The sequence below is a fragment of the Lepisosteus oculatus genome, chromosome 4 (assembly GCF_040954835.1).
Source record: "Lepisosteus oculatus isolate fLepOcu1 chromosome 4, fLepOcu1.hap2, whole genome shotgun sequence".
NCBI lineage: Eukaryota > Metazoa > Chordata > Actinopteri > Semionotiformes > Lepisosteidae > Lepisosteus > Lepisosteus oculatus.
Window position 1 is genome coordinate 55674854 of NC_090699.1, and position 18137 is coordinate 55692990.

The 18137-nt window shown below is 39.6% G+C and overlaps 1 protein-coding gene across 11 annotated transcripts in view; it reads left to right on the forward strand.

Annotated features, from left to right (window-relative positions):
* tmcc1a (transmembrane and coiled-coil domain family 1a) overlaps window positions 1-16480 on the forward strand; it is a 108175-nt gene extending 91695 nt beyond the window's left edge. For all 11 annotated transcript variants that reach the window (XM_069189371.1, XM_069189375.1, XM_069189372.1 and 8 more), the window contains 3 exons: window positions 530-1458; window positions 8024-8159; window positions 10394-16480. In XM_069189371.1, the coding sequence (XP_069045472.1) occupies window positions 530-1458; window positions 8024-8159; window positions 10394-10741 (1413 nt within the window). In that variant the 3' untranslated portion in view covers window positions 10742-16480. The remainder of the gene's footprint in view (window positions 1-529; window positions 1459-8023; window positions 8160-10393) is intronic.
* The last annotated feature ends 1657 nt before the right edge of the window (window positions 16481-18137 follow it).

Below are 18137 nucleotides of genomic sequence, written 5' to 3' on the forward strand. Positions count from 1 at the left end.
TCTTTTGGTGTCGGTTTTCATATACTGTATATTTACTTTTACATTCCTTGTTGGATATACTGACCTTCAATGGGGATGGGAACGGTAAGCTGCTCTACAGAAAAGGTTTTTTTTAAACAGTCTGTTGCTTTTATTTGGTATTGTGTCCTTTTTGCTCTTAAAATTGTGTTTTTGTGCTATTTCAGATGAGTGCAGTGTGTTTAAGATACCGATTTGTTTCCCTTCTTTCAGTTATTCTCAAACAATGGGAGGTATATCAAAACAATCTTCCAGTTTAGCTCCAAAAGGGTAGGAAGATTAAATAAAGTTATCTTTTAATAGATTGTTGTTGTTTAACATTTGAATTTACACACAGGGGCAAAATAAACTCTACTTTAGCAACAACTGGAAAACAGAAACACTTGTTCCTCTGGGGTTTTCTGAAAAACTGAAGAGAGCCAGTTACTATAACCTCATGGTTGTTGAATTGACTGGCCAAAATGTCTTGTTGATTTGGAGTTAACTCTCGCCCTCTTTCTGTGTTCTGTAGATCGAGCGACTGGAGGTGAGCAGCCTAGCGCAGGCATCCAATGCTGTGGCCTGCTCTGATGGCTCTTTCGCCGTGGACGCGGTGGACAGCACCCCTGACCCCCAGCGCACCAAGCAGGCCATCACGCAGCTGCAGCAGAAGATCCTGAAGCTGACGGAGCAGATCAAGATCGAGCAGACGGCGCGCGACGACAACGTGGCGGAGTACCTGAAGCTGGCCAACAACGCCGACAAGCAGCAGAGCGCCCGCATCAAGCAGGTCTTCGAGAAGAAAAACCAGAAGTCGGCCCAGACCATCCAGCAGCTGCAGCGCAAGCTCGAGCACTACCACCGCAAGCTGCGAGAGATCGAGCACAACGGCATCCCCAGGCAGCCCAAGGACGTCTTACGGGACATGCACCAGGGCCTGAAGGACGTTGGGGCCAAGGTGACGGGCTTTAGCGAGGGGGTGGTGGACAGTGTGAAGGGAGGCCTGTCCAGCTTCTCACAGGCCACCCACTCCGCGGCTGGGGCCGTGGTCTCCAAGCCTCGGGAAATCGCCTCGCTTATCCGCAACAAGTTTGGCAGCGCGGACAACATCTCGGGCCTCAAGGACTCCCTAGATGAGTCCCAGGGAGAGGACGGGACCAAGCCTTTGGGGGTGTGCAGCCAGCTGCAGTCCAGCCCTAAGTTCGGCAGCGAGGATGACTGTTCCAGCGCCACCTCGGGCTCAGCAGGGGCCAACAGCTTTACCGGGGCGCCCGGTGGCCCCCCCAGCTCCAAAACAAACACACTGGACATGCAGAGCTCAGGGTTCGACGTCCTCTTCCATGAGATCCAAGAGATACGAGACATGCAGGGCCGACTGGAGGAGTCCTTTGATGTCCTCAAAACTCACTACCAGAGAGACTACACAGTAATAATGCAAGCACTACAAGATGAGCGGTACAGGTATGGAGCAACCTTTGTTTTTTTTAAATCACATTGAGTATTTGAGCTGATGAGGGAGGGGGCATTATTGCTCTCATCATATATGTATGTCCTACCTGTTTTCTTGTTTTAATTCCAAAGTGCAGATGACTCGATTGTTAAATTTTAGGTTTTACATTTTAAATAATTTAAGAAGTCATCCTTTAATGGAACATTGCAGTGTACATATGGAAATGTATTTGTTTCCTTCTTTTTCCCTGGGAGGGCTGTTAGGTGTCTTTGGTAGTCTGAGCTGCAGAGTCAATATTCAAAGCACTGTCCTGCACCAAGTAATAAGTAGTTTATGTTGTGAAAGGCAATATTTACTACTGATACTAATGTAGCACATATTGCAAGTTTCAGGAAGTGCACTGTCCCTTTTACTGACCAAAAGCTTAAAGGATGGATGGGTACTTTAGCCTGATCAGTTCCCAAATAATGTTTGTAAAAGCTCCTCATTTTCCTTTTTTAAAATGTTGATGTCATGATTTTTTTTTCAAAACAGTGAGCACTGGTTCTTGAATATTATTCTGTGTTCCAAAATCACCTACCAAGAAATTAAAAGTTCTTCATGTGTAGTAATGCTTCACAAAGGAAAGAAAATCTGTCTGCCACTTCCCGAATGAATAATCTGTTCATTTATTTTTAATCTATACTAAACTGGCATGCTTTTGGAGATTAGGTGACATGACCCTTTTTAAAGGGCTGTCTTGCTACTTACCCTTACACTAGTCCATCAGAAATGTGGTGTTTTTTAAACCTGAGCTGAAGCAGGCTATTGGCAAGCATTTTGTTTTGTATTCAGGTTGAGAAATAGCAGTTTAAAAATAGGTTCATAATATGATGCCAAACTGGCTAACCTAACTTCACAGGGGGAAGTTAAAGAGGTTTTACCAGAAGCAATGTCTTGCTGATTAATTAGCAGCATATTTCCAGGAGCTTCAGATCCTATCTCTGTGTGGAAAAGCATGACAATATTAGTTTCAGGAGAGTTTAGAAATGAGAGTTATTTTCAATCAGCATTTTTCTGCAACTGGAATCATTTCATTGTGTGAGCCCAAAGCCGTTTACAGGCAGAAAAAGAACGAGTAACAACATCTCACATTTACACAAAGCTTTTCATTACAGTATAACTGTAGATGATAAAAGGGTTGTACAGTAGTGCTTCTACTGAAGCCACAGTTGTCCCCTGAGCACAGAGCATTGTAAATTAATTAGCACCAGCGGAGTCAGCCTGTTGGATCTTCTGCTTAACATAGTTTTTACAAATGAGCCTTTTCTCCTTTTGCCAGCTGTATTGCAGTTGTCATTCAGAGAACACAATTTTGATACCAGGTTTAGTAATAGCATCTGACAGGGCAGAGTCGACTTTCTTAGGGAATTGCCAGTATCAGTGGCACCTACAGAGAGAGATGAAAGTGCTCAGAGCAGCCAAAACTCAAGAACATGTCTTTAATTTAGGTAAGTTATACACACGCGGAAAGCTTAGCTTTTCAGTTCCTTGAAAAACAACTACAACTTTGTAAATCTAACTACATATTTTTAGAAATGCAAACTTATATAGCATCACATCTGCAATATTGGGCATCAGTAGTTTTGTAAACAAAAACAAAATCCTTATTTAGTAAACGTGTTGAAATGTTAAATTCAGAATAAAGAAATATTCAGTTTCTTATTTCAATGTGTAAGTGACTATTGAAGAGATAACTGATATAAATATGTATTTGCTTCCGTCACGCATATCTGAGACTATAGCATAATCCTAGAAATTAATGCATTTCCTACATACCTACTGTACTTACAATATGGCCAGTCCACTTCTCCAAACTTGGCTGCAACATCTATCCTGCTGGAGGGGAGTGTCCTTTGGCTAGTTGTAAAGTATTACCTCATTCAACAACACAGGATCCTTTGTCACAGCTTCAGAGCTCAGACCTACCTGTGAATTACCAGCCAACAAAGAACTGTTCTTCTTGATGACAGAGCATTCACATTGACCCTCAGAAGTGATAGGGTCATGTTGTTCAATCTGAAAAATAAACATTAACATGTTGACTCTAATTAACTTTCTGTAGAGCAATGTATTTAACCTGTATACAAAGTTTATTTGTACAAGAGTAAATGAAAGTTTCTCAACTGCCATAGTTTTTTATTTAGCTTTTGGAAGCATTAATTATACATTTAATGAATTTAAAGACTTTTTCTCTGCACGGAGAGAAAGTAGTATAAGATAATTATATACATACTGATATTTGAAAACATGAGTTGGACCTCTTTTTGCTTTATTTAAACATGTTAAGCAATATGTTAATTTATAAATGATCAAACTGATAACCTTTACTTTTTCCATCTTAAATTTAATGATGTTTTTTTATATTTAGTAAGCATGGAAAAATAATCTAGAACTGAGTATTAAGTATAATGTATGTATAAATTAAAAGGTAGGACAGAAACAAGTAGTTTAACTGTTAAAGGACCTGCCCTAAATAATCTTCTTGAGGAAGATGTGTTAGTAGGTTTCTCCACGTTTCGGTACATCAAATGCTTCCATTACAAAGTAGTTTATGCCTCTACAGTATGTGGAGCCTCTGAGATGAAACCACCTGAGGGGTTTGGATAAGGTTGCGTTTCATTGCTGTTGTTGTTACCAATGCCAAGTTTCTTCAGCAGTCAAGCTTAATATAAACGTTACGATAAGTAATATGAACCACAGACTCAGCTCTCTGTTACTCTTGAATGGCAAGCAACTCCGTTATGCCCTCTTCAGGCCTTTCATAGCCTTGCTGGAGACTCTTTTGAAACAGCCATGTAAACAATATCATCTGGTATCCGTTATTGGCCAGTTTGGCTCTTCCTCTGATTGCCTTTATTTGAGCTGTCCTTGAAACAAGCCTTCTTAGTGTTGACGTTTATTTTTATCTGTGATCACATTTACTTTTGGTCCTATGAGAAGGGGAATTTCATGTTTTGAAGCTGGTTTCAGGAACAGCTGCTGTCTTCAGGCTATGAAAGTCCCTTTGAAAGTGCTGAAACCTACTGAAATATATTTTGATGTGGTGGTTCAGAATAGTATTGACTAGGATGTAGCATGACATGGAAAGTACAATTACAAGAAGGGCTGTTGGTGAAGGATGACCTCATTTCTGCTTGTAGACTTGTTTCACGTTGTCTAATTGCATGATGTTTCTCTAGTTCATCCTGGTTAGCCTCAGAAAATACTACATTTAGATCTAAGTGTTCTTAAAATATTTTCTAATGTTATCTGCAGTTTGTTCAGTGTGTTTTGTGTATTACACACTTAAATATTTTCCATTATAAAAGATCAGTCTAAAGTAGTCTTTGTCTGAGGGAATTTGACTTGTTCCTGTAATTTTATTTGTTTGGGGAAAACCTATAATCAAAAAGGCTGGATAGTGTTGTTTGAGAAATTTAAGTGACATTTGCTTCTTTCCTTAGAAGCACAGAATTAATTCAGAGGGTCTGGTGTGCTTTAGGCTGGACAGGACATTTCAGAGAAGTTTTCTTGTATATAATATCAGTGAATGCCTTGATTTATGGGAACCTTTTTTTCTGACATCCTTTCTATTTGTGTTCAAGGCCCTTTCCTCCAGCTTCTAGATTCCCTTCTGTTACAAAATGTCATTAAGAAGTACACATTTCTGCTGAAGGCAGAAAAAGGTTGAAATTAATTTTGCATTGGGTTTCTTTGGCTACCTGTGGTGCAGAAGTAGTTCAGATACGTTGACATTTCCAAAAGCAAAGTTAAAAACTCTCCACACACAGACGAGGTCTCTCCTGCTAAACACAGATACTTTTTGCCTTGGTACATTGTTTGCTTTGAGAACAGAGGCTAACAGATGAGAACACACACAGGCCAGTAATGCAGGTGTCCTTGAAAACTTTTGGCGTTAATACTGTATTTTAGATCCTCTCCTGTTAAGATGTATGCTGTCGTGGCCAAAAACTTTCAAATTGTAAAAAAAAATATTGCAAAACATAACCAATGAATAACTTTCATTTTTTGAAAGTGAAACACAGTAGTTCATCTTTAATGAACATGAAAGGAGCCATTGTTTCTGAAAACAGAAGGGAGAGAAATTTGATTGGAAGTACGATCCCAAACAGGAAAGAAGACAGTTTCTCCGTACATTCCAGCAGTTTTAACTTATGCTTATGCCTCATAAGTATCGTTGCCTGGTTTAGATCTTTCACAATCATGCATTCATTCTTTGTGCTGGTGCTCCCTGTCATACCCCTAGAGGGCAGGGAGTTCTTCCTTAGGCTGTGTCACCTGTATCTCTGCCTGCTGGGCTAACAGGTTTAGAAGGGTGCAGCAGGAAATGACCATTTATGGAAAGCTCTCTGTGATTAGTCAGGGCTGGAGAGCAGGCAGGACGGAGGAGGTCTGTAAATGATGAGGTAGGGGATTTACAGTAACACCTGTGTCATCGAGTACTTGGCAGTATCACCAGGTTATTTTCCAGGTTTTCTTTATCAGTAGTTCTTCTGTGCCTTTATTCCTTCGTGACCAACTGATAAAACCCTATAGGTTATTTTATAATGGACAGTTTTCTCATTCCAAACTGCTTTGCACATACTGTAAAGTTTAGAAGAAATCCATGGTGCAGTTTTCTATATTCATGAATCACTTTTAGTTGCATTGTCAAAACCTGGCTCCCAAAATCCGTCGCAAAAGCTGAGTTATGGACGAAGTGTTATGAAAAGTCTGTTTATCTCCAGTTATGGATTATATGTGCATTTTAGGAGCAACAGTAAAATTTTTGTGAAAAACATCTTCTATATGAAATAAATTAAATAGTAGTAAACTAAATTTTAAAAATGTAAAGGATAAGACACTCATGGAAACTGAATCTAGTTTTTACATCTTAAACTCTGTCCTTAGGTTTATGGATAAACTATTTTGTCTAGTCTTCCATACCTTTGAGTAGAATAGAGTCCTGGAGAGGTCTGGGGTATGTACAGTACATTTAGTTAAGATGAGACTGGAGACAGGGAGGTGAGATTAAGAAATTGAATAGACACTAGAACATTGTCATTGTTACAAAGAAACAGCCTGTGCTTTGATTTTCACCTCAATGACGTGCGATCTGGTGATTGATGTTTCAGTATCTTTTATACTTTGTAGGTTAATATTACTTGTTTGTATGAAGTTGTACAACAAGATCCAGTTGATATTTTAGTGAAAAGAACAACTGTAACAATCATGTAAGATGAGCCAAAGGATTCTGTTACTTTCACCATATCTTTGGTAAATTCCACCTCACTGAGCTCATGTGTCCTGTTAAGGGTATATTCTTATGGTGTGGGGGAGGGGGTAGTTTAAAAGTACAAAGTCACTAGTCAGCGTTGCTATCAGTTTTGATGCCTAATAAAAGTTATGCCTTTTATTGTCATCTCCTAGATCGGAGATTAAGTATATTAGCAAAGCAGTAAAACTGACTTGAGTATCTCCTAACCCTGTTGTAGATAGGAGTCTACTGTTAAAGTAATAACAGTCCAAAATGTACCTGTCAGACAGTATCAGCATGTCAATGCAGATAGACAGTAACTTCAGAAAAATCCCATGTTCTGCTAAGTGTCACTGCCTTAGAGCACCCTCTAGTGGCCAGTCTGTGTCCTACACTGGCTCCTACAGCTCTATTTGGAGATGTGGAAAATATAAAAATAAACTTTATTTTATATAGTGCCTTTAAAGGTGGGTTCTCAAATTGCCTTGCAGAACAACAACAAAAATAAACAAATACAGAAGATATAAAAATGAGAGGAGACAATAGATGGGAGCTCTGAATACAGTAGGATCAAAAGGGTAAATTTTTGCTGCTGGAAGAGGTGTTAGTGGGGCCAGCACTAACCCTGTGGTCCATGTGGGTCCTAATGCCCCAGTATAGTGACGGGGATGAGACGTAAAACCGAGGTCCTGACTCTCTGTGGTCATTAAAAATCCCAGGGCGTTTCTCGAAAAGACTAGGGGTGTCCTGGCCAAATTCCCCATTGGCCCTTACCAGTCATGGCCTCCTAATAATCCCCATCTATGAATTGGCTTCATTACTCTGCTCTCCTCCCCACTGATAGCTGGTGTGTGGTGAGTGTTCTGGCGCACTATGGCTGCTGTCGCATCATGCAGGTGGATGCTGCACATTGGTGTTGGTGGAGGGGAGTCCCCATTACCTGTAAAGCGCTTTGAGTGGAGTGTCCAGAAAAGCGCTATTTAAGTGTAAGCAATTATTATTATTATAATAATTATTATTATTAAATAGCAGAACCCGTTAAGTAAAGGCCCTTCTAAAGAACAAGGTTATGAGTCTAGATTTCAAGGAGTGTAGGGTAGGTGACTCTCTGATATCCTTAGGGATAGAGTTCCAGAGCTTTGGTGCATAACAGGATGAAAGCCCTGTCACCCATTAGGACCTGAACATGGACAGTATTCAGGTTCTGATGGGAGACCACATTGCCAGTTATGCTCTTGGCTGCCCCAGTGCGAAACTGCAATGACCCGCGGGTCTCTGTGTCTCCGTCTGTGGCGCAGGTGTGAGCGGCTGGAAGATCAGCTGAACGACCTGACCGAGCTCCATCAGAACGAAATCCTCAACCTCAAGCAGGAGCTGGCCAGCATGGAGGAGAAGATTGCCTACCAGTCCTACGAACGCGCGCGAGACATTCAGGTCAGTGCTGAGCCAGCCAGACGAGGCCTGGCCGGTACAGAGGCTCCCCCCTTCTCAAAGCTGGGTCGTTAAATACAGTCTCACCATAGCCGTGCACCAAGATCGCTTAATGTGTGCCTTTTCACTGGAAGAAGAATGTGTCCAGGCACTAGCCATTTAAAATTCCCCTACGTCGTTGTTCCCGCTAATGGTACTATACTGCTATGTCAGAAATCATTTAATGGCTTTTAATAGGAACTACTAAATGATACATCATCCAGGGTAACATTTCATCAGGGTTATGTTCAATAAGCAGAGTGCTCTGACAGAATGAATCAACTTTATTAAACAGCCTTAGGACAGAACATTTTCAGATAGTGATGAAGACGACAGCCCAGTTTTTGGAAGATTGTCTAGAAATGAAGGTGCAGATCTGATGGCTTAAGTGGTAATATTTTTATTTTAAATGGTTATGTGGACCACAAGGAAGTAAAGGACATTTTAAGGCTTGATTATTTAGGGTGGGTTAGACCCAATACCCCTCTTCTCTCACTGGCACACCCAGCAAAGCAACTCCTCAGACCATGGCCACGTCTTGTGTATTTGCGTATCATTAACTAGGTTGTTTGTGTAGCTTGATTTGGACACCATTAAACATCCTGCATAGTATTATTCTATTACCTCATGAGAGATTGTCAATAAGCTTCACTTCGACAAAATCAATTGGGATTGAAAGCTTTCAGGGAGGTTAATCTAATATTCAAGTTTTTTAGTCTGAAATCCCTTATTGTTCAGTTCCCTGTACTTTCTTTACTTGGTTGTTGTATGCTGGATTCCCTTTATTTAGCTTTTGAACTATTAGTGTAGTTTCTGTGCACTGAAACTTGGAATTAAATTGAACCCCTTCACTGTGTTAGTAAATGCAAACAGCACCTTTTAATTCATTATTTGATTCATTTGTTGGTATTGCATCTTTTTGTATGGAAGCCTGGGTGTGTTAATTAAAAGCGCTGATATAAGTGCATGTTCAGGCTTCTGCAGCTGCCTGAGACAGCTGGCATATTGTCGCTGCAGAAGGGTTTTGCAAATATACTTCAGCAAAACCAGGTCTTCTTGCACATTAGGTGCCTTGCCCTGTTCAGATCAATAAATCGTTCATGTTTCATTACCCTAGGGTTGTTAAAAAATACATGGCTGGATGTCTTATGCTTTTGAAAAGGAATAATAGCATATTTAAAGCCATAATGTTTTCACATCATCAGAGTGGATGAGAAGACTCATGGGGGCATGGTTCTCTGGCTACCTACCCCAGGACAGTAATGTCCTTCCCAACATGAAGCAAGCCTCATGTTTTTCACATGATGTGCTGCATGTTTCAAGCCTCATTCTTAAAATATTTGTGCATCCTGCCAGACAGCATCAGAAAATGTGACATGGCTCCTCATTGAGAGTGCAGGCCTTCAATATTTAAGCCTTTATATAAATAGTGTGATCTCTTCCTTCTGTTGCGCCATTCACCCACAAATGAAACCCTGGCATAATGGATGAGCTTTAGCAGTCCAGAGGCTGAAACTGATTTTCCACTGAAACTGTTTTGCAGGAAATGAGGGCAAGCAAGCTTTTCCTATGCTGTACTATTCTAGACAGAGTCATTTCTGCTTTGGAAATGGACTTAAGAAGAAAGCTAGTCCTGACTCTGTCTGATAGCAGAATTCATTCTCTCGCAGGACATTGTTTGACAAAGGAAGAAAAACAAAAACAGATCAGTGCTGCCCGCTGGGTAGCATGGGGCATAATAACAAACCGATTTCCTGCTTACAGTCTGTGTGGGTCCTAATGCCCCAGTTAAGTGATGGGGAACTATACTGTAAAAAGGTGCCATCCATCGGATGAAAAGTAAAACCAAGGTCCTGACTCTGTGATCATTAAAAATCCCATGGTGTTTCTTGAAAAGAGTAGGGTGTCAATCACCCAGGTCTCCTGGCCAAGTTTCCCACTGCCCTTTACCAGTCATGGTCTCCTAATCTCCATCTGTGAATCGGCTTCATTAATCTTTCTTCTCCCAACTGATACCTGGTGTGTGGTAAGTGTACTGGCGCATCATCCAGGGGGGGCTGCACACTGGTGGTGGTGGAGGAGAGTTCCCATTACCTGTAAAGCTCTTTGAGTGGAATGTCCAGAAAAGCTATATAAGTGTAAGGAATGAATTTTGTTATTAATTAGTAACGCGTGCTGTATCTCTCCCCTACCCACAGGAGGCGCTGGAGGCCTGCCAGACCCGGATCTCCAAGATGGAGCTGCAGCAGCAGCAACAGCAGGTGGTGCAGCTAGAGGGGCTGGAGAACGCCACCGCGCGGACCCTGCTGGGCAAGCTGATCAACGTGCTGCTGGCCGTCATGGCCGTGCTGCTGGTCTTCGTCTCCACCGTGGCCAACTGCGTGCTGCCCCTCATGAAGACGCGCAACCGGACGTTTAGCACTTTCTTCCTAATGGTTTTCCTTGCCTTCCTGTGGAAAAACTGGGACGCCATAGCAGGATACCTAGATCGTTTCCTCCAGCCCCCTGACATGACTGCCGGAAGTAATGTGGGGCAAAAGACATAATGGAGAAATGAAAAAGATAACACCTCCGGGAAAGAAAACGACATTTAGCACAAAAAAGGAGGTGGAAAACTAAAGGATGGCAAAATCCTTTTTTTTTTTTCAAGGAACAGAGTGAATTTGTTTACATTTTGGATTTTTTTTTTCCCTTGCAAGAAGCATTGCAATACTGTTGTTTTGTTTTTTTGTTATTTTTAGAATTTAATCAAGTTCTATCGTTTTTGTTTTTTACTATAATAATTCTTATTTTTGTTAAATTACATGTAGCATTAAGATCCTTTTTACACAAACCTGAAAGGATTGCACAAGGAAGAAGCAGCCTGTCTGGAATCAGGGGGGTTCTGTTCGGATGTGCAGCTCGGGTCATGAGCTCTTTCAGACGATTGCTTTAAAAGAACCATTTCCGAGAAATGAAGTGTGCGGCCCCGGGAGTCCATGGGATCAGCCCATTACTGTGAAACGTGAGCACATTCCACGGATGAAAAGGCGATGGATTCAGGGTTTTTGCTGCGAATGAAATAGGAGGTGGGGACAGAGGGGAGTGGCAACCTCGATGCGTCTGCCAAAGTTTTAAAAATGGATTAAAACTTGGCCTAACACCAACCACATTGTACCATAACCGAGATGCTCTCATTTTTTTTTTTTACAAAAGTATTGTGAAGTACCGATGTTTTTCACTAAGAAACCCCATTCATTTCCATTTGTTCCCCATGCAAAAAAAAAAGAAATTAACATACTTGAAGAGTGTAATGCTCAAAGACTCTCAGTGCTTCCGTACTGTTTCTATTAGCGATAAAAGTAATTTTTATTTTTTTTTATTTTTGAAATAAAGAAGCTGTTTTAAATTAAGCAATGAGTGAATAATTTATAGCGTGAACCATCTCAGTAGGGGGGTGGGGAGGGGGAGGAGAACTTCCAAATCCTGTTTACTGCGTCGCCATCAGAAAGTGGCCTTGCATACACATTCTTTCTGATACCTTGACCTTGAGAAATGGCAGGAAGAGGTGTAAACCGTTACCGACGTGGGACAGAACTTACTGGCCAAAGTCAGCTAGTGTTCGAATCAACCTTGGCTGTGAATAATTGTCTTCTGTGTCGTAACACGAGTGTTTCTGCTTTATTGTCATAGCTTTTAGACTATGAAAAAATTGTTACACTGGTTACATGTATAGGAACTTATTTTCTGCAATCAGAAGGACCAGATATCCTACAAACAACTAAGTAAGGGATCTTTGCTGACCCAGATCGACGCTGTATGTAGTTTGAAAGAAATTGAAATTCCACATTGGGGAAGATTCTTTAATTCATTATTCCTGCTCCTGAGGTACTATTTACAGTAATGGGCGGGGAGTTAGTTTGCACTGGTTTAACTTGTTTCTTCCATGAAAGGAGTATAAAACAAAAGCTCATTCATCCTGATTTGGCTTCTACTCTGATTGCCAGTGGCAGCAGTGGAAGTCAAGCTTAGTGTGTGATGTAGGTCACATTCACTGAAATTATAAAATGAAGGAGGATAATATATTCAATTCATAAGTCATTCAGACTGTACGAAGTAATCAATGCTGTTGCTAAAACATGTTTGTCTCCTTCAAGTCTAGGCCATAGACTTGAAACATTGAAACATAAAGCTATATGGTTCACAGTTTTGTGCCAGCATTATGCAGGCATTTCAAGTTTTTTTCCATACTTATTACTGTCAACTTTATTAAAATTAGACCTCAATCCCAGAGCAGCTTTGCATTTCACCTGTGAACTAAGATTGTGAAATAAGACTGGTAAATAGGTTAATATACACATTTTATGATAAACCAACTACTGTAAAGAATGTGTTTTGCATCAAGATGTCCTTCCTGATATTTATAATGATGTGTTAACTACCATATAAATGTCTTTTTTTTAACGTAATCTGAAATTGGTACACCCGAATTGAAGAGGTGGAGGTTTATTTATGTAAATTACCACATTTTACAGTTTTTTGCTTTATTAATCTGAAAACTCACAATGACTATTGCAAAGGCAAAATGTGGTAAAGGGTTCTGCCGATGAAATGGAGATGTGTCAGTCCAACAGACAGAGAACTACCTGATGACTTAAAGCAGTGTTGATTTGAAGAGTGAACTGATATTCACTCAGATGAGTTAGCAATCTGAAGACAATACAGTGACAGTTTTTCCTAGAGGGAACTTTTTGTGCGTCAAGAGTTATAAACCACAGCCCCACTTGTGCTTTTAGCTTAGAATTTTTTTTATGTCTTCCTGATGCTTTGATTTGCCCTCACATTTCTGCATGCTGTAGGGTGATGTGACATGGGAGAGGAGTATGGTCCTGCAAGATGTTGGGATGCCAACAACAGTACAAATTTAATGGCAAGACTCCCTCCTACACCATGCATCTGATTTCTTCAGTTCCTCCTTCTCTTTCTGAAAGTCTCATGGCCTATCAAGGAGAACTAAATGGCATAAGATCACTGGAGCACAATGCCATACACATGGAGCTCTTGAATAGAAAATAGCTGATTGCTTTTCCTGCTTTTGCATTGTTGTATGCATAGAGTTTGGGATGTCAAGGTATCTGGGAAACTGATAATCAAGAATTCCATATTTTACTGGATATCTCCACCCATTTGCTGTAACTACGTTTGCTTGGAGGACCTCGACAGACCATAACAGGTCAAGCACATGGCAGGACTACCGTCCTTGACAGGCCACAGATTCGCACACATATGCTTGCAAGGGGGGAGCAATTTTATAGACGACAATTTAAAGACAACCTAGATGGCATGTCTTTGGACTATGGGAGAATACTTGAACATGAGGAGATCATACGGCCTCCTTACAGACTGGGCCAGATTTGAACCAAGCACCCTGGAGATACTGAGTGACTGCACTACCCACTGTTTTTATCCTTAATATACAGTAACACCCTTTGTGCCAAAAACCTCTTAAAAACCAGCACGTATGAGCTTTTTGTATAAACTATTTTTGGCTGGAAAGATATAGAAAAGAATTGGAATTGGAGTACGGAGCTAAATATGGTAGATTTTTTTTTATTATTTATCCCTCTGAGATAGCACACTGTTGGCATTGTTCACGTATTAAGCAATTAAAAGCCTTGACTTGAATACTCAGTTGTGGCTTTCCATTTTATTATAGTTTCACGATCAATCCCAAGTTTTATAAGTAATCAGCAATAATGTCATGAATGTTTAATGGGTGGGTGCGTCTTGTGCTCCTTGCCTGTCTGGCTTTTATGCTGGCCATTCAGCTGGTTGAAAAGAGAGTCACAGTTTCTGTGTAATGTGAGCTACTGAGCTCTCCAGCTGCGGCGCGCGTCAGATTGGAGATGGTTAATAATTGTATTAACCTTGTCCTGTAGGTGGGCTTCTGGTTTGAGAGGGGCCATCTTTCAGATCTTCAGCTGTGAGGCTTTAGATCGCAGGGAATTGAAAGTCCCGTACAGTCATGCTATGCAAAATCTCTTTCCGATTTCTTCAAAGGTGCACTAACTGGAAGTCATGCACAACTTATCTGATACGAGTTGGAAGTGTGTTCAACAAGGTCTCACTGTTCAGACTGAATGACAAATCTTTCTTTTTTTCTTTTCGTGTTGCATGTTGCAAAGGTCCTTTCTGATGGCTGGTGTAAACAGGCAGTCTATAGATGGCAGTGACTGGTGTGGAAGGCTATTGATGGTTCTAGGGGAAAAGGTCCAGTCAAAAGAACTCCAGTGCCTTTTGTTATGCCTCTCTTTTATAATTGTTTGAATAAAGTTGAGCATTCCCAACTTAACTGTTGAGACAGTATCTTTTTTAACAAAAATAATTTATTATTGGTAAAACATAAAATGTTAGTTTACCCCTTACAATGGCGTACATATGCTGTAGTTACTGGTGTTTATTTTTTCTTTCTGAATTCATGGGTATGAACAGCATTTTCTAAGGCAGTTTCAGCAATAACCAGGTAGAATTAACAGTCTGTATATGGCTCAAAACAACTGACCTATTTAATGACTGACCTAAGTCATGCTTTTTAAATGCCATTAAATGATTTTGTATGTGCAGAATTTAAAGACAGAAAGCTAAGCTGATTTTTGTAAAAACCTTACAGTCTTAAAGACACAAACAATACTATCTGCAGCATATTGACCGAACCAAAACAAAATTAAAACTAAAAAACAATAAAGAATCAAGGACAAAATGTCACAATTGTTTATGATTCTGTGCATATTCTTAAAATTATTGTTTAACTGTTAATTGTTTTAAAACAATTAATTGTTTAACTTTGCTACTTTTTCCTGAAATGTTACTATTGTCTGTAACTAAGATTTTTGTTCCCGGGTTCTTTTGAGGAAAGAAAAGGCATTTTCTAAGCATGCTGATGATTTCCGTTAACCTGCTGGAACTACAATTTTGTTTAAAAAAAGGTATTGATCTCAGATCTCCCTTGAACTGAGATCAATCTGTAAAGTCTAGTTAAGACCTTCTGATTTTGTGTATAAAAAGGTACTCTTACAAAGCCCTGCTGTTGAATTCTGAGTATTTTCACAAAAAGAAATCAGTAAATTATTTTCAATAACCCCGTGACTAGTCTTTAATTAAATATTGTCCTGTCTGAATTTCCATATCCTAAGCACCGTTAATATTAACATAGCACATTTAATTGTTTAAATGATATTGAAATTTCCTTGGGAGTTAGTTCTGCACCATTACTGTGTTCTGACACATAACACAAGAAGGGTACTTGTGAGTTTGCACTCCAATTTAGAGAGATGTTTCAAAGGTTCACTCTGAATACAGTGCTTAACATGCTTGTTTCAGTTACCAAAAACAAAGCATGACTTCGCACAATAATGAGGATAATGTTCTGTTTTGTAGTTTATTAAAACTTTCTTACAAGCTGTAAACATTTGATCGGGTTTTTTATTTGATAGAGTTCCCCTATTCGGAAAATCGATTTGATATTTAAGTCTGGTATTTAGAAACCCTGGAAAATGAATAACAATTAAAAAAAAACTCAACAGAGATTGAGCTAAATATGGTATACTTCCTGTGTTGAAAAATGTTGTAAGAAGAAGCGAGCACTTATAAATCTCCAGTTTGAGATATTTGTGTGTGGTATTTTTCCTTCCATAAAGGGGTCCCTTCGTCGGTTAGTTCTGAAATGCAGTGGTATAAAGCCCTGCATACACAGCATTGCCGTGACTAAGAAATGATGGACAGCTAAATATGGGGTTTTGTTTTTCTTATGCAAAGTCTTATTAAACACTATTGAACATGGGAAAAAAAGATACTGTCTCAAAAACAGTTTTTTTTGTTTCGTTCCCGATCTCAAAGCTACAATGCGACGGCGTACAGAAAAAAAGTCGATGCTTGAAGAGTTTTACCGTGGCAAGAAGGCTAGCGGTTTAACAATGAGTATTTAATGAAGATTGACGAAAACAACCCTCGTCCTGTATGTGTCTGTGTGTTGTGTGCAAGGTGGTACCTTTAGTAGGTGTCTGTTTTAACCGGAAACCGTGTTTTCACTTGTACTGTAAGTTGACTCACTAGCACGGGTTGGAAGTACGGTGAAAAAAGAGACACTTGTGAAAGTAACACTGTAGTTTTTAGAGTTTAAGCTGCTAATTGTAAAGGAAGATTTTTAAGAAAATTACATTTGTCTTGTTCTGATGGCTGCAGATGGTTCTGTGGCAATTTTACTGTACAGTAAAAACCGAAATAAAGACCTCAGCTATTAATTAAAACACGTTTTCTTTATCTTTGTCTGCATGGGTATGATACAGTGTGATGGATCTGTGTTTTTTTTCTAAATAGTTAATAACACTATTACTCTAATTACTCTATCTTCCTAAGCAACCACCTGAGGGTAAATTTCCAAGGTACATCATGCAACTTTAGAAAAATGTTTGGTTTCTAAAGTTTTATGACATGTCATACTTGAACCCAAAAGAAAATCTTTAATCTTTTTTTACCATGGAGCTCTGTGTGGGTAATATTTGAAAGTGTTAGTCATGCTAATGAGCTATTCCACCGTAAAACCAATTCAAAAGAAGTTTCTTAAAGCTCATTGAGGAAACATGTTGGATGATATTTAGCAACCAGGTCAGTGCCACCCAGACTGATTAATTAATGTTTCAAAGGACTTTTCACCATGAGCGCAACCACATTTTTCATTCCCACACTAACATCAGTTTACTGAAATGTTCTGGAAGCCAGAAGATTTTGTCATGTTTATTAAGTAAGACAGTTGATATAGAGGCATGGCTTCTGGATCCTTCTATTGAGCATTTGGTCTCGTCTGAGGCACTGTGGTGTCACTTTGCCACAACCATTACCAGGAATAAGTGGTTTTCAAATGGATTTATGGATTCAATAGGTGAAATAACATATGTGATGGTAATTAAAGCAAATGTGGAGGAGTTGTGGATCTATAGGTTTCAACAAGTGGGCTATGATTAGAGATCAGTTTTCTCCTAGGAATATTTGGTGCAATACAGGCTGAAATTGCATACGTTGCTTTTATTATTGGATCTGATACTTTCAGCCATAAATACATGCCAGATACAAAATCAAATCTTCAGCAGAAATGCATATTAAAATGCATCCTGAAAACTCCAGGAAACAAATTGCACAAATGATACAATGGGAATCTTGTAAATATTCAAAATGCTTTAAAGTTAGGTCTGTGTCTGTTTGTAGTTATTGTGTATAAGAATGTAAAAGTTGGATTAGTCCCTTGCTAATTTACAGTTTCAGGATAAAGAACAGAAAACAAGTGGGAAGGCACTGTAGATACCACCTTCAACATGTGGCTTTCAACTACTTCATAGTGCTCAATCACTTGAGGTGTCCATGAAAGTTATTACCAGGACAAGCTGAAAGGCACTTGGGTTAAAATGGGTCCTTTAAGATAAAATATTCATTTTATTTTGTATATTCCTACTCATCTTCCACTTTGATTTCATTATAATTATAAAACCTTGGAAAAGGACAAAACATGCACTGCAGCTTTGTTTGGGTGTTAGGAAAGCACTACAGTGTTTTGTCTGAGCTAATAGGAGGAAACTCCCATTTTGGGAATCACTTCTGAAACCTGTATCCAGGGCTGGACTGCTTTTGTTGCTGCCCTGTTAAGAAGTGATACTAGACTTCACACCTGTATAATATCAAAATTTAAAGTATATACTGAGCCCTGTAAGAACAACTGTCCATGAAATTGTTAAATAATGAGCTTCACAATGTACCTTGTATTCGATCATTCAAACTAGAACATTTTTTGGCACTGGTGTAGATCGGATTTATAAAGTGGCATAATCATAAATATCTCTCAAGCTACTTTTTTATTACCATTTACCTCCCAACCCTACTTCCCTGAGGAAACCGCCCAGCAGGTTTTTGCTG